At 38.5% G+C, this 15,338-nt stretch overlaps 1 protein-coding gene across 6 annotated transcripts in view; it reads left to right on the top strand.

Annotated features, from left to right (window-relative positions):
• SYNE2 (spectrin repeat containing nuclear envelope protein 2) overlaps window positions 1-15,338 on the top strand; it is a 346,465-nt gene that overhangs the window by 67,188 nt on the left and 263,939 nt on the right. For all 6 annotated transcript variants that reach the window (XM_037832561.1, XM_037832566.1, XM_037832565.1 and 3 more), the window contains exons 3-4: window positions 14,147-14,208; window positions 15,210-15,305. In XM_037832561.1, the coding sequence (XP_037688489.1) occupies window positions 14,147-14,208; window positions 15,210-15,305 (158 nt within the window). The remainder of the gene's footprint in view (window positions 1-14,146; window positions 14,209-15,209; window positions 15,306-15,338) is intronic.

The following is a 15,338-nucleotide window of genomic DNA, read 5'->3' as shown; positions in this document are numbered from 1 at the left end:
GGATGAAGAATATGGATTTTTGGATGAGAGGAATGGGGAGTTATTGCTTAATGGGTCCAGAGTTCCTGTTTGAAGAGATGAAGATGTTTGGGCAATGGATGTTGGTGATGGTAGCACAATATTGTGAATGCAATTAATACCACTGAATTGTACGCTTCAAAGTGATTAAAGTGGGAAATTCTGAGTTGTATATATGTTACTATAATAAAAAGTTTTTTTGTTTTTTTTTTAAAGAGCCATAGATTAAAAGCATATTTGTAAAGATTGGGGATGTATGGAATGAGGAAGAGAGGAAAATCAAGGAAAACTTCTAAATTTTTGCCTTGAGCAATTGAGTAGTTGGTGATATAATTTATTAAGATGGAAAAGAACAGTATAGGGTTGTGTTTTGGGAAAATCTGAAGTTTATTTTTGCTAAGTTAGATATGTGATGTTTATCTGATCTCCAAATGAAGATGTCAAGTAGACAGTTGGATATAAGAACCAGAATTCTAGGGAGTGCTATAGATTTGGGAGCCGTCAGCATACGACTGGTATATATTCATTTAAAGCCATGGGACTGGATGGAGTATGTAGCTAGAGCAGACCTTTGGATCTTTCAGTGTTTAGAGGTCAAGCAGAAGAGGAAGAGCAATCAAAGGACATAGAAGGAACAGCCAGGGAGAAAGAAGGAAATCAGGCAAGTTTGATGACATGGAAACCAATGGATGAGAGGTTTTCAAGAAGGGAGTATGGGCAACCATGTTGAATGCTGCAGAGCAATCAAACGAGGAAGTACAAGAAAAGGCCACTGAACTGAGCTCATAGAGTTAGGTGGTGGCTCTGCCAAGGTTAGTCACACTGTGAGTGGTGGAGATGGAAGACTGTTTGGAGTTGGTTGAGGAGATAATAGGAGGGGAAGAAGTGGAGACAGTGACTTAATCAATGCTTTCAAGAAGTTTTGCTGTAAAGATACCAGGCACTTGCTAAAGGGAAATGTAGGATTTTTAAAGATAAGTGATATTACTTGACTACTTATTATGCTTTTTTGTAAGTATAGGTTAATTTATTCTTAAAGCTCCATTCATTTATTTGTTCATTTATTATTCAACAAGTATTTCTGAACACCTATCCTTTCCAAGGCGGTATGCTGAGCAGCTTGGATAGTACTGGGCAGATACTTTCCTAAAACTTGCCTTCTGATTCCAGGTATACAAACAAGCATGTAGGTCATTATAGTATAATGTGATACATGCTGCAAGAGGCAGAAAACATGATAGTATAGAAGTACGAGTAGGGGTTCCTATCCCAGACCTGGGGATGCAGGTAAACTTCCTAGGGGGAAGTGATTTCAAAGATATTGGCAAATGAGCAGGATGAAGATGGGAAGAATGTTCCAGGCAGTGTAGCAGCCTGTGAGAAGATCAGAAGTTGAGGCTGAACATGGCACATCGAAGGAAATGGATGTTTGATGAGGTTGAGGATTAGAGTTTGAAGGAGAATGTGAAGAGGTGAAGCTGTAAAGGGTCATGTGAACATATAAGGATTTGAACCTTTTCTTAAGATCAAGGAGAAGCAATTGAAGGATTTTGAGTAGAGGAGTGACATCATCAGAACTGATTTCAGAAAATCGCCCAGGCTGGTGTATGGGGTGTGGACTTTATAGGAGCGAGTGTGGAGGCAGAAAAGCTAGTTTAAGTCTGTTGCAGTGGTCGGGTAAGAGATAATGGTGTCCTGATCTAGGTGACAGTGGAGATGGAGAGAAATGGGAAGTCATGTGATATCTAATAGGTACAATTACTAGGGCTTTTTGATTGCCTGCATATTGGGTTGTGAGGGTGAGAGAAGTATCAAAGATGACTCAGGTTAATTTCTGGGCAAATGAATGGATGGTGGAGCCATTTCCTGAAAAAAAGATAAACGCAGGAGCACAACTTTAGTGAAGGAGAAGGTTGATTAGTGAAGATGGTTGAGTTCTGGAAATATTGAGTTTGAGGTGTCTATGCAATAACTAACTGGAGATGCCCGGAAGACAAGGGTTATATAGACATGAAGCACAGGAGAGGCAGATACATAGGTTGAAGGTAAAGATTTGGGAGTTATCAGTATGTAAATGGTTCTTTATTCTATTGTAGTGGAAGAAAATATCTAGAAAAAGAGAAGGAAGGCTTAGACAAAACATTATAGGGAGAGGAGAAGCAAAGACAAGCCCATAACAGAGCCTGAGAATGGATATCCAGAGAAGTAGGAAAAAAAAAATCAGTTGAATGTGGTATCTGGAATACAAAGAAGAATATTTCAAGAAAGGGAGGTAGTCACAGTGTCAGAAATTTCCAAGATATCCAGCACTGAGAAATATCCATCGGATTCAGCGGTAGAAATATTATAAGTGACTGTTTCAATTCCCCAGCTGCTAAAATAAATACCATACAATGGGTTGGTTTGACAACAGGAATTTATTGGCTCACAGTTTCAGAGGCTAGAAGCCTTGCTTCCTTCTGAGGTTGATATCTTCTGGCTGGCCTTCAATCTTTGGGATTCCTTGGCTTTTCCATCACATGACAGTACTTATTGTGGCATCTTCTCCTTTGTCATCTGGATTCTGTTGACTTCAGCTTCCGGCTGCTCACCATGGCTTCTCTTTCTGTGTCCAGTTTTCTTTAATTATAAAGATTTCATCCATATGGGATTAAGGCTCACCCACATTCAGTTTGGGCACACCTTAACTGATAACATCTTCAAAGGGCCTATTCACAAATAGGTTCACACCCACAGAACCAGGGGACGTGTTTCAGCCCCCCACAGTGGTCTCGCCAAGAATTAATTCTTTGGAGACAGAAGCTAGTTTTTAAGTGGATTGAGAAGTGAGTGGTAGGTCAGGGCGTGAAGATATTAAGTGCAGACAACTCTGAGGATGTTAGAGTTTGAAGGGGAGGAGAGAGATAGGATGGTAGCTGGAGGAGGCCATGGATTTGACATTTCAGCTCATTTTGAAATAAAATGGAAAGTACATGGATTTTGGTGTGACACCTCTGGATTCAAATCTCTTCCATCAGATGTGAAATCTGGAGCATAGTGTTCACAGCACAGGAGGTTTTCAAAAAATGTTTATTGAATAAGTGAATAAAAACTCCTTATATTGTGGGAGCTATAGTTTTCTCATTTATAAAACACCTATCTAACCAGTTCATTGGAAGCCTTTAATGCAATATTGTGATTGTTCCTTACCCTTATTTCATCACTATTTTGGCCAGGCCTCTTCCTGTTCCCTTCTGTTACCTCAAGAATAAGTCACATATAAATTACTTTATATAAACTCTTAAGTGTTTTTCAAAGCGTGGTATGTGAACCACCTAAATCAGAATCTCTGGGGATTGGGACCCAGAAACCTGTATTTTAAACAATGATCCTAAGTGACTTGCTGGCACTCAAAAGTGTAAGAATCCTAGATTTATAATCACACCACAGATCTCTTCAGTGCAGGCTGGTTCTTTTGCACTCAGAAGTCAGAGGTGCTAAGAATCGGATGTCTGCCCCAGTAGAAGGTGTTTAACCTCATAGTCTTGATTAAAAAAAAAAAGCTCATAGTTTTATATGATAAGGAGAAACAAATATGCATTGAAAGAAATGTAGTCACTTCTTTCATTTATTCATTCCACAGATATTTATTGAGCGATTCAGATGAGTAAAAAGAGGGTGAGAAAGGAGAGAGACATAGCACCCCAGATGCTAGGTGTTTTCTCTATATTCCGGGCTCATTTACATGTGCTTGAAATGCAAGGTTTGCTTACTCATAGAGCCTGGGGCTGTGTTCCAATGAGGTTGGAAAGAAAAACCTCAATGTAAAAAAATCTCAGGTGATTGCACAGGGTGGGGTTCACTCATGTGGCAACACGAAGTTGCTGGATTCTACATGCTGAGGGGCAAAGATACACATTATTGAATGTCATACATTTTATCACCAAACTAAAGAACTTAAATCTCTGTATTGACCTGGGGAAAAATAGTAACAAAGCCCCTCCTCCTCCTCCCCCAGCCATTTAACCATCCATTCAACAAATATTTGTTGAATTCATACAGCATGAAAGCCACTGTGCCAGGTGCTGCAGGCAAACCAAGGAACAACATCAGAATGGCCCATGTTTTCATGGAGTCTGAAGGCTAATGAGAGAGACAGATACTAATCCAGTAATCTCGTACGGAGTAGCCAATAATTTTGGAGGAAACAGCTTTATTGAGATACAATTCGCACACCATACAATTCATCCATTTCAAGTCTGCAGTTCAGGTTTTCAGTATATTCACAGCTGTACAATGTTAGAGCATTTTCATCACCCCGTAAAGAAATCCTGTACCCTATAGCAGTCACCCTCAATCACCCCACCCCCCAAGCCCTAGGCAACCCCCAATCTACTTTTTGTCTCTATAGATTTTCCTATTCTTGACATTTCATATCCATGGAATTATATAATTTTTTGACTAGTTTCTTTCACTTACCTTAATGTTTTCAAGGTTCTTCCAGGTTGTAGCTAATATTCTTTTGTGTAGTTGAAGCATAGTACCCACCAGGGATTGGCAGATATATTATGAAAAATGCAAAGTAGTAAATATTTTAGTGTTTGAGGGTCATATGGTCTCTGTTGAAACTAGTCAACTCTTCCATTGTAGCATGAAAGCAACCACAGACAATACATAAACAAGTGAATGTGTCAGTGTTTTAAATACAACTTTATTTTCAAAAACATGTGGCGGGCCAGATTTGCTCTGCGGGCTATAGTTTGTTGATCCCAATTTATATCAGTACAGGTACTTAATCCTCCTAACAACTCTATGTAGTAGGTCCATTTCTCCCCGTTTTACAGAAGAGAAGACAGACACACAGCTAGTTAGGGGCAGATACAGGCTCAAACCCGAGTACTCTTGTCTTTAGAGTTACTTTTCTTAACCTTATTGATGATCATGACTTAAGGTGAGTGCTAGATAGGAAAACAAAACCAAATCCATGGTTGTATGAAAGCAAACAACAAAAGACTTAGGTTGATTTAGATTAGCCTCAGGAAGTGACTGTTGAACTGATACCTAAACTGGCTGATGACTAGAAGTTAACCAAAGTGAAGGAAAGTGGACGTGGATTTGCGGTGCAAGGGCCTGTGGCAGGAGGGAACACAGCTTGGTGAAGGGCAGAGTGGCTGGAGCCAGGGAGCCTGGGGAGTGCTCTGGAGTTGAACCACCCGGGGCGTCCTATCTCTGTTGTAGTTTTTGCTCTTGATTCTAAGAGCACGGAAACCATCAAAGGAGAAAAAGAGTAACATGATCAGCTTTACTGGCTGAAGTGGAGAACTGATTGGAAGGGAACAGAGTTGAACAGGTTGGCTGTATGGAAGTCGTCCAGGACAGATTTCATGGTAAATAGGGTTGGAGGGCTGGTAGCTGTGAGTTGTAGAGAAGGAAGTGGAAACAAGAGCTGTGACCAGGGACGATGGCAGGATTTGGTGAAAACAGATTGTATTTGGGGGTAATAAAGGATGGGGTCAGGGTAGCAATGCCAAATCCATAAAATAGGGAGCATGGGAGAGGGCAGGTTTGGGGAGAATTGGGTAGGTCGAGTGTGAGTTTAGTCCTAGAATGTTGTTTCACAGTCAGGAGCTGGTTTTCCATAGTGATAACATTCTCTAGGGGGAAAAATGTGTAGTAAAAGAATTTTGAGGTTGAGAGAGAGATGCTTCTAATTCAATAATCAAGATCTCAGTCTTGGCACTATTTCTTTTCTTTTCTTACTTGCCTGTTTGCAAGAAGATGTATCGTTAGTTGCCCCCACCCCCACCCCTTTCTCTGTTAGTTAATAGTCTTATCTTTTTGTAATTAAGTAATAGGCTTTTTCCTGTTTATCCTTCAGATATTTTAGGCTTTTCTTGTTTTGATTGTGGGTGCCTGTGTTTTCTCTCTTAATTTGTTTCTTTTTAAAATTTCTGATTGTAGCATCTCCATGAGAAAGAATGGAAGAGGTAGCATTATATTTTTAGTTCCTTTTCTATTTGATAACACTTGGGTTAAGATTCTTCGGGATGGCTGTTGGCACACATGGCTAAAATGTTTTGCGTCATCGTCAGAATTTAATTATCCTTATTACGTCTGTCCCATCTAACAGTGAGTTGGCAGTCTTGTTTGGGGAATAGCAACAGGGTCTCATCTGTACATGCCCCTTTGTTCCAGGCATTTTGTTAGTGAAGGAAAGAAATTTCCCAGGATGTTAAAAAAAGGAGTAGGATATAGGCCTAATAAGTGTTGCCAGTAAATTCTTCTTCAGTATAAAATGACTTCAGTTTGATTCTCAATACTTTTAATATAAACTGAATCTTTCAAACAGCAAATATTTATTGAGTACCTCTTCTTTGCATGGCACTGTGCTAAGGGGAAGCAAAAATGAAAAGCCTAAAGATTTAACTTTAAGGTTCTTGCATTGATTAGGAGAGAAACTACATGTAGATGGATAACTACAATAAATGGACAGTAAGTGGTAATTGCCAGAAGATGGGACCAACTGTTGAGATATGCAAACAGTGATCCTTTAATAAAAGTACAGATGGAATCATGATAAGTATACTGTTTTACAGATCTCACGTTTTCACTCAAGAATGTATCTTGGACATATTTCCACATCAGCATATGAATATTTACTTCATTTTTTATCAGCTAGATTCATTTTTCTTCCTTTCTAATAATTTAGAAGGGTTATGATCTTTTTAAATTTGTCATAGTGTAGCAAATCCTTCATAACTTTAAATGGTATACCTAAATCTCTGCTTTTTTTTTTTTTTGTAATTAAATTCAGTTTTATTGAAATACATTCACACACCATACAATCATCCATGGTATACAATCCACTGTCCGCAGTATGATAACATAGTTAAGCGTTCATCACCACAATCTCTGAACATTTTCCTTACATCAGAAAGAACCAGAACAAGAATAAAAAGTAAAAGTGAAAAAAGAACACCCAAATCATCCCCCCATCCCACCCCATTTGTCCTTTAGTTTTTATCCCCAGTTTTCTACTCATCCATACACTAGATAAAGGGGGTGTGATCCACAAGGTCTTCACAATCACACTGTCACCCCTTGTAATCTACATTATTATATAATCATCTTCAGGAGTCCAGACTGCTGGGTTGGAGTTTGGTAGCTTCAGGTATTTACTTCTAGCTATTCCAATACATTAAAGCCTAAAAGGTGTTATCTATATAGTGCATAAGAATGTCCACCAGAGTGACCTCTCGACTCCGTTTGAAATCTCTCAGCCACTGCAACTATTTCGTCTCATTTTGCATCCCCCTTTTGGTCAAGAAGATACTCTCAGTCCCATGATAATCTCTGCTTTTTGAATTATCAACTTAGAAATTCACCTATATTATGTATATTCATTTAATGTACATATGTATATACATTTATTCATTCAACAAGTATTGACTGAGTGTCTTCTACTTGTAGGTGCTGTTCTAGGAGCTGGGCCTGTTGATCAACAAACACACACACCTGCCCTTTAGTATTTACCATCTTTCCTGTTCAATCTAGAAGGATGCACAGGAAACAATTAATATTATCTCTGGGAAAGAAAAATGGGGGATTTAAGGAGAATTATGATACTTTTAATTTCTAAATCCCTATGTATTGTTTGAAAAATATTTTATGAGTGTCATATATTACTTTTCAATGGTATAATAATGGTAAACAGAAGAAGGAAAAGGAGAAGAAAAGATCCAACAAAGTATTATTGGAGGCCAGAGCTAGAAGAGATAATTTCTATTTCGCTCTAGGAAAGGTAGCATTTGAACAAGATATGTCTTATTTTAACACATTTGGATTGAATGCCTGCCCGGTATAAGGCGTTGTGCAGGGTGCTGGAGTTTCTGTAAATGCAGAGGGAAATGGGAAGATTGCACATTTTAGACGGCACATGAATGCAGAAAATTGTTGGGGAATTGTAGATATTCTAATTTGGCTAGAGAAATAGCATATGAGTAGATAAGTTGTAGGAGATAAGTTAGGAAAAAGTATATTGGAGCCAAGTTATGAATGACCTAGAATGTTAGGCTAAGAATTTATAATTTGTTCTGTAAGGAATTAGGAAATGATTGAAAGATTTTAATGAGGGAGTGAAAGATCAAAGTAATGAACCTGGAGCCACTTGCGGTAAACCTGTTATCAATATTCCAATAATAGAAAGGGAAGAAGAGAAAATCCTGGATAGAAAGAGGTTGCAAAGCTTCCTCAGTGCGTCCATGCAGTGGAGAGCATTCTTTGATCTGCCACTTTTTAATGTATTGCTTTGCGTTTACATGAAAACGTAAGCTAGTGATTCTCATGCCTGGGGCAACTGCTTTTGAACTCTTACTTCCGGGGAGGACTCCTGGAGTCAACATTTTCGGTGAACTTTTGCTGAGAACTAGTAGCCTTGGTAGTTCTGTAATGAGCAATATAATGAATGTAAAATTAACACCTTTTAATTGAGATTAACTCAATTGGTTTCCATTTAAATCCAGCTAAGGACGTGAGTTGCCAGCTCACAAAAGGCAGATTGAATGAGAACAAACTCAGGGATTAAAAGTATTTTTATGGTAATGACACCTATAGAAAATCTTTTTCACTGTGCCTCATTTCTTAACTTCGCTTAAATATTTTTCGAGAATGGTAATCAAAGATGCTAATGTGAGTCTGAATGAAATTCGCTGACCACATTTTCCTACATTATATATATTCTTATTTGTCTTAAAAATCAGGATGGAGAATTTCTCATTCTCCATTTGTGGTATCCAGAAATTCATCAATATAATAGATTTCATTATTCTCTGTATTTCTTTGCCTTTTTCTATCCCTAACATCTGCTGATTAACAGGTTCTGTTCTCTATATGCCATTCTAATAAGAGTTCTATTGTTTTACTAGAAAGTTAACTGGGAATTAAAAAATAAAACTTAATAATTAGAGAAAGAACTCACCCACTCAGATTAAGTTGGTTTAAGTATGTGGCTGTTAATTATTTTTTTTCCTAGTGGGTCAGCCTTTGAAAAGCACAAAAGGTTACTTCTCCTTCCATAGGGTGAGCTATTTGGCTTTCGTTCCTTTTGCATTAATACCACTATTCAGGGATAAGGCAGTATGAAAATGTGAGAAAAGTGTGTCAACAGATAAATGGAATGGCACATTTAATAGAGTTGCTACAAAGGTGTTTAATTGCACTGGGGGCATCTTTGTTTGCCATTAAGCAGAGTCTGAGTTGTATTTGAAGGGCTCTGATTTCCAGGATGAAGTTCGAACAATGAGTTAAAAACCCATGAAGTTTCCTTTCTCAATGCTCTTTTGAAGATTCATTTCACTGTTTCCTTTGCTACCCGAAACTGGAGTCCCCAATGAATACCTACTCTGGGAACTTGCTCAGCCTGCTTCTGTTGTTTTTCCCTTGTTTTTTTTTTTTTAGAGTTTAATCAAATTAGGGCAAGAATAACTTAAGTCTTCATTAGAAGATTTTTTATTATTTTAAATTTGAGTTTATGAGAAAATTGTCAGGGAGTGTTAGATTAGGGGCTCAAACGATCAAGTTAGAGCCCCAATTTTGCTGCCTATTTTCCCAGCCTAGGAAAGTTAATGGTTAAGGTTTGCTCACTGCCATGACCCCTTTTGTCTAGCTTCATATGGAAATTAAATGATCCTTCATCTTATTTGGAAATAGTTCAAAATGACTGATGTTTCCAGAGGGACATGGATCATTAAAAACACTATAGGCACAAAACACTGGTTTTTGCACTCCGTTTTGTGCTATCATTTCACCTCCTCCCAGGTTCTTTAATGGTGCCCTCGCACCTGTAGCTCTCTCATAGTGCAGATTCTATCTCTTGAACCTGGTAGAATTCTTGATTCATTTCTTTTTTGATATTTTGTATTTATCACCTAGAAAAAATGTCTCTGACTCCTAAGGTTAAGGAAGACAGTCATCTTTGTTTTTTATTTAAAAAAACTTTCTGCTTTTTGTTATATTTGCTATAATAAATGATAGGTTCTTCCCTGCGTTTACATGTGACCTTGAGTAATGTAACATTGTATACATAGAGCTTGATCCTGGAATCATAAAACCTTGTTCTTTAGTTTTCTATTGAGAAATAGAATTAACCCGCAATGCATTTTTTTTTAAAGCATCAATGCATATTTAAATTATTGTCTTAGCACCTACTGTCCTGGGGGGAGAACAATGAAAACATATTTCAAAGATTCCAGGAGATTTGGTAACATTTTGAATTACTAGAAAAAATTGTGGTTGTAGTTGGTTCGTTAAATGAAATTTATATAAAAAAGGAATAACTCTCAAAAATCTAAACTATCCAGTTGGCTTCTTAGAATTCAATTCAATTCAATTATCATTTACTGAGCACCCTAAAATATGTAAGTCATTGAACTATAATTTAAACTGGTAATATGAAAAACTGAAGTAGATTAAAAAGGTAAGGAAAAAATTCAACAAGGTTAAGTGCATCTTTAGTCTCTAACTAGTCATAATATTTTTAAAGCAATTATAAATGCTCTAAAATTCCATTTACTTAGCTTGCCTCTCTTCTGTTTCTCAACGAGAACTCGCATCAAATTAAAAAATTTTCAAGAACTCAAATTAGATATCACACTCTTACATGCATTACAGGCCAAATACCAATAATTTCAATCCATTATGATTATATTAGATGGAGATTAATAAGGGAGGATTGGAAGAAAAAAAGGAAAACAATGCATTAGAAGATAAATAGACAATTTTTAAAAAAGGAATATAAACACAGAAAGGTAGATTTAGCCTTCTCTAGGCACTTGAGCCATTTCACAGATGAAACATCTTTGCCTCTGTGGAGCTTACATTCTGTTGGGAGGACAATAGGACATTAAATAATAAACATAATACATAAGTAAATTACATAGAATGTTAAATAGTGATAAGTGCTATAGGAAAAAAATAGAGCAGGACAAGGGGGCCAAGAGTTGGGCAGTGTTGTGATTTTAAATAGGATGGTCAAGGTAGACTTTATTTGAGGTGTCATTTGGGCCAGTATTTGAAGGTGATGAGAGAGTTAGCCTTGTGGATATCTGTGGTCAGAGCATTCCTTAAAGAAAAGGCGGCTAGTGCAAAAGCTGTAAGGTGGGAACGTTCTTATGCAAAAGCCGTAAGGTGGGAATGTGCTTGGAGAGTTTGAGGAAAACAGGAAGAGTGGTTGGAGTGGAATGAGCAAGGGGGATATAATAGGGGACCAGATGGTGTAGGGCTTTGTAAAAAGTGATGTGGGAAGCGCTTGCAAGATTTTGAACAAAGGAGTTTCCTGATCTGACTTAACATTTTAACTATATCACTCTGGCTGCCATGTTGAGAATAGTATTTAGGGAACAAGGCTGGAAGGAAGGAGACCTGTTAGGAGTCTCCTGCAGTGGTCCAGGTGGAGGTGATGGTGACTAGACCAGGTGGTAGTGGAGGTGGCAAGAAGTGATCATAGCCTAAATAGATTTTGAAGGTGGACCTAATAAGATTTCCTGAGGTATTGGAAAGAGTGAAGCCAACCATTGACGAAGGAGGCTAACTAGTGTGGGGTGGAGGGAGTGATCATCTGTGTCAGTTGCTGCTGACTGGTCCAGTTAGAGGAAGGCTGAGAATTGACCATTGGTTTTAGTGAGAGGGGTTCATTGCTGACCTTGATTGGTGAACTTGATGAGACAGCAGTTTTGGTGGAATAGTGAGGGCCTGACTGGCATGGGTTCAATTAAGAGAAAACAGGGAAAGGTTCTGGAGACAATGACCATCAACAACTCCTTTTGAGGAGTTTTGCCACGGAGGGGAACAGGCAGATGAAGCAGTAGCTGTTGTGAAGAACTGGGGTCAAGAGATGTTTGCTTTTGATTTTGTTTATTCAGAAGGGAGTATTAACAGCATACATCTATACTGATGGAAATGGTCCAAGAGAAGGGGAGAAAGAGGCTGACTTAGAAGAAAAACAAATTGTCCTTGAGTAGGTGCAAAGGGATGGGATCTAAGTGTATGAGTGAAGTGATTGGCTTAGGCATGAGCGAGGCTTGTTTAGGTTTGAAGGCAGAGGATTTTGGTAGGTTGTTAGGTGAGGGGGTGGGATGATTGCTTTGGTGTACTGGGAAACAGGGTCTTAACTGCAAGGGCAAGGTTTAAAATTGCCATCTGGGCGATTAGGACAGGACAATATAGTGTGACTGGTATGCAGCACTGAGGACCACTTGAGGGTTATAGTAATGATTGTAAAGTGGGACCAGTCAGCTCTGTTGTAGGTTTTCTCCAGCCACAATCAGTTGCATGCATGTAGGCATGAAGTGGGCAGAGAGAAGTCGTGAGTGCCTAGCAAATACAACAGAATAAGGGAGGGGCAAGGGAGTGTTTATAATCATTGATCATGGAATTTAAAATGGGTAAGGATGAAAGAAAGAATCTCAAGGGGATGAGGGACAGTAAAAAGTTGGCCAATTCAATGTCTTGATGTTCCTGAAGTGCTTGAAAGAGGTGGGGAACTAGAAGGAGTGAACGGATAAGTTAGGGGATGATGTCCAGAGACGAGGAAGCATGCAGCAGATTACGAAGTTGTACTTATTGGTAATGACCAAGTTTGGAATGTGACCATGACAGTGAGTGATTGATGCAGAACAATGACTGAGGCAGGACAAGTTTATTGGAGAAGAGGTATTCAGGAAATTGGGAGCCGAGGGTGTTAGAAGTTTCATTTGTGTGTGTATTGAAATTGCCAAGAAACAGATGGGAGTTATATTGTTGAGAATAAGAGTGGGCAAGAAGCTACAATCTTTGACAAACAATGGGGAATGACAGAGGTAGGTAGATCTCTGTAACAGTGGGGATAGTCTGATGACAGAGATTCACAGATTCAAAGCTAGAGGACTTTCAGGGGTGAAGGGGGATTGTATTAGTGTTTTAATTTTCTAGGGCTGACTTAACAAATTACTACACACTTGGTGGCTTAAAACAATAGAAATCTTTACTCACAGTTCTGAAGTCTGAAATCAAGGTGTCAGTGCTCCTTCCAAGGCTTTCCTGCAGAATCCTTCCATGTCTCTTCCAGCTTCCAGTGGCTCCAGGTGTTTCTTGGCTTGTGGCTGTGTAACCCCAATCTCTGCCTCTGTCTCCACATGACCTTCTCCTCTGGGTCCATCTCTCCTCCTCTGTCTCTAGGAAGGACACTTGTCCTTTGATTTAGGGCTCACTGGTAATCCAGGAAGATCTCATCTCAACATCCTTAACTTAATTACATCTGCAAATACCCTTATTCCGAATAACAGCATGTTCACAGGTTCCTGGATGTGGACGTATCTTTTTGGAGGCCACCCTTGTACTCACTTTAGGTGGGGGGTTAGGGAATGGTCTGGAAGTAGAAGTGAGGTACAAGGAACTAGTGGTACAAGAGCTATAAGAGAAAACAAAGCAACCACTTGAGAGGGTTGCCAGAAAGCTTTGTTCTCAGAGGAGAGTGAAGTTTCAATGAGAGCAGGAAGTCAAAGAGAACATCAGAGACTGTATTGGGCACATGGGGGATTTTGCCTTGCTTAAGGTCTCAGCTACTCAGTAAGAGAGTCAGGATTTGAACCCAGGTCTCTCTGTCTCTAAGTGTGTCTCATTTGCAGTTCATTCAGTGGCAATATATTTTTCATGACAAATTTAATTTTTAGACTAATATCAAGACTTCTGAATTGCATCTGCTTTATGAGCCTTTTAAAATGTCAGATAATTTGGGGATTGTCTTTAAATACAGTAATGCTTTGTCTTAGACTGCAATTCTTTTGGGTTGGGAACTCTTCTCACTCTTCACAATTGCCTGTACAGCACTATCAAGGCCATGCAGAGACTTAACTCTTTGACAGTAAAAAGTATTTAAAACGCATGACACATGTCTATTGTCAGCTAACCTGTGGTATAAAAAATTTTTTCTCATACCATGTTTCTAAAATGCTTCTTGGATGAACATATGCAATATTGACTAAGTCCTGAGGAAGCTTGAAATATTTTGAAGCATACACTCATACTCAGAGTGAGATACCTTTGAAGCTTTGATATATTTAAAAGTTTTCTGAAGTTTCTTATTTTATAACTGCTGTTGTGCTCCTTTTAATAGCTGAGCAGGAACATACTCAGAAGAAAACCTTCACCTGCTGGATCAACTCACAGTTGGCAAAGGTGAGAGGGAAAAAAAGAGCAAATTAAATTATAAATGTATTTAAGTTACTCCCCCCATCACCTCAGATTTGTCCCCATGGAAGCCATTCATAAATGGTACTGGTGACATGAAAAAGATTATGGAATGTCTTTCTTGAAAGAACATGCTGAAAGTCACCTTGGTCTTATTTTGACTTTTTTTTTTCTTCCTTCCCAACAAAACAATGGGCTGCTTTTGTTAAGGAAAGTATAATATTTTTGTACATGACTCAGGGCTATAAAAATATTTACAGTGATGACATCTGTTTCATGAAACAAAGCAATAATAATAATGACTCATAGATATTGAGGGTGTTCTATGTGTTAGGCACTGTCCAAAGCTCTTTAATAACTCATTTACACTTCACAACATCCCTATGAGATCGTAGTGTTATTCCTGTTTAAACCAATGAGGAAACTGAGGTACAGAGAAGTCATGTGATTTGCATAAGGTCACACAGCTTGTAAGTGACAGTGCTGGGATACCAGGCAGAGGCCTTGACTTTAAATTCTGTGACATCCTCATTCTCAATGCATGTCTGGTATAACCTTGATGCACAGCAGAAGAGCCTCTTCTCACCGGCTGCTCACACTGCCCATCCCAGCAACAAGGCTTGTAATTCTGAAAAGAGTAAATGCATAAGCAGGTTTTATTCTAGAAACATAATCTGCTCTCCAAATGGGTCACTCGCTATTCGCTGATTGTAAATGTCTTTAATGCCATTTGTAGCACAGGGTTTAAGCTCTCGGTGAAAGCTCTTGAAGGTGGGTTGTGTTATTAGAAATTTTCCATGAAATAAATTAGACCTATGACGTTTCTAATGTTTTGATATGGAACTTTGTATGTACTCTCATTCTCTTAATTAAGAAGAAAATCTCTACTGCATCTTAGCTTTTATGCACAACATATTTATTAGGTTCTTAAAAGTATTATGTTTTTGGACCGAAGTTTGAATGATTATTTTTCTTGTGACCATTTGCAGCACACTCCTCCCTCAGTTATAACAGACCTGTTTACAGACATTAAAAAGGGGCATGTCCTCCTGGATCTGTTAGAAGTACTTTCGGGACAACAGTTGGTAAGCTTTTTAAGTGACATTAAGAAGCTTTTT

Source organism: Choloepus didactylus, chromosome 4, assembly GCF_015220235.1.
Source record: "Choloepus didactylus isolate mChoDid1 chromosome 4, mChoDid1.pri, whole genome shotgun sequence".
In the NCBI taxonomy this organism is placed as follows: Eukaryota; Metazoa; Chordata; class Mammalia; order Pilosa; family Megalonychidae; genus Choloepus; species Choloepus didactylus.
The sequence above is the reverse complement of the archived record's forward strand: the minus strand, read 5'-3'. Positions and strand labels throughout refer to the sequence as shown.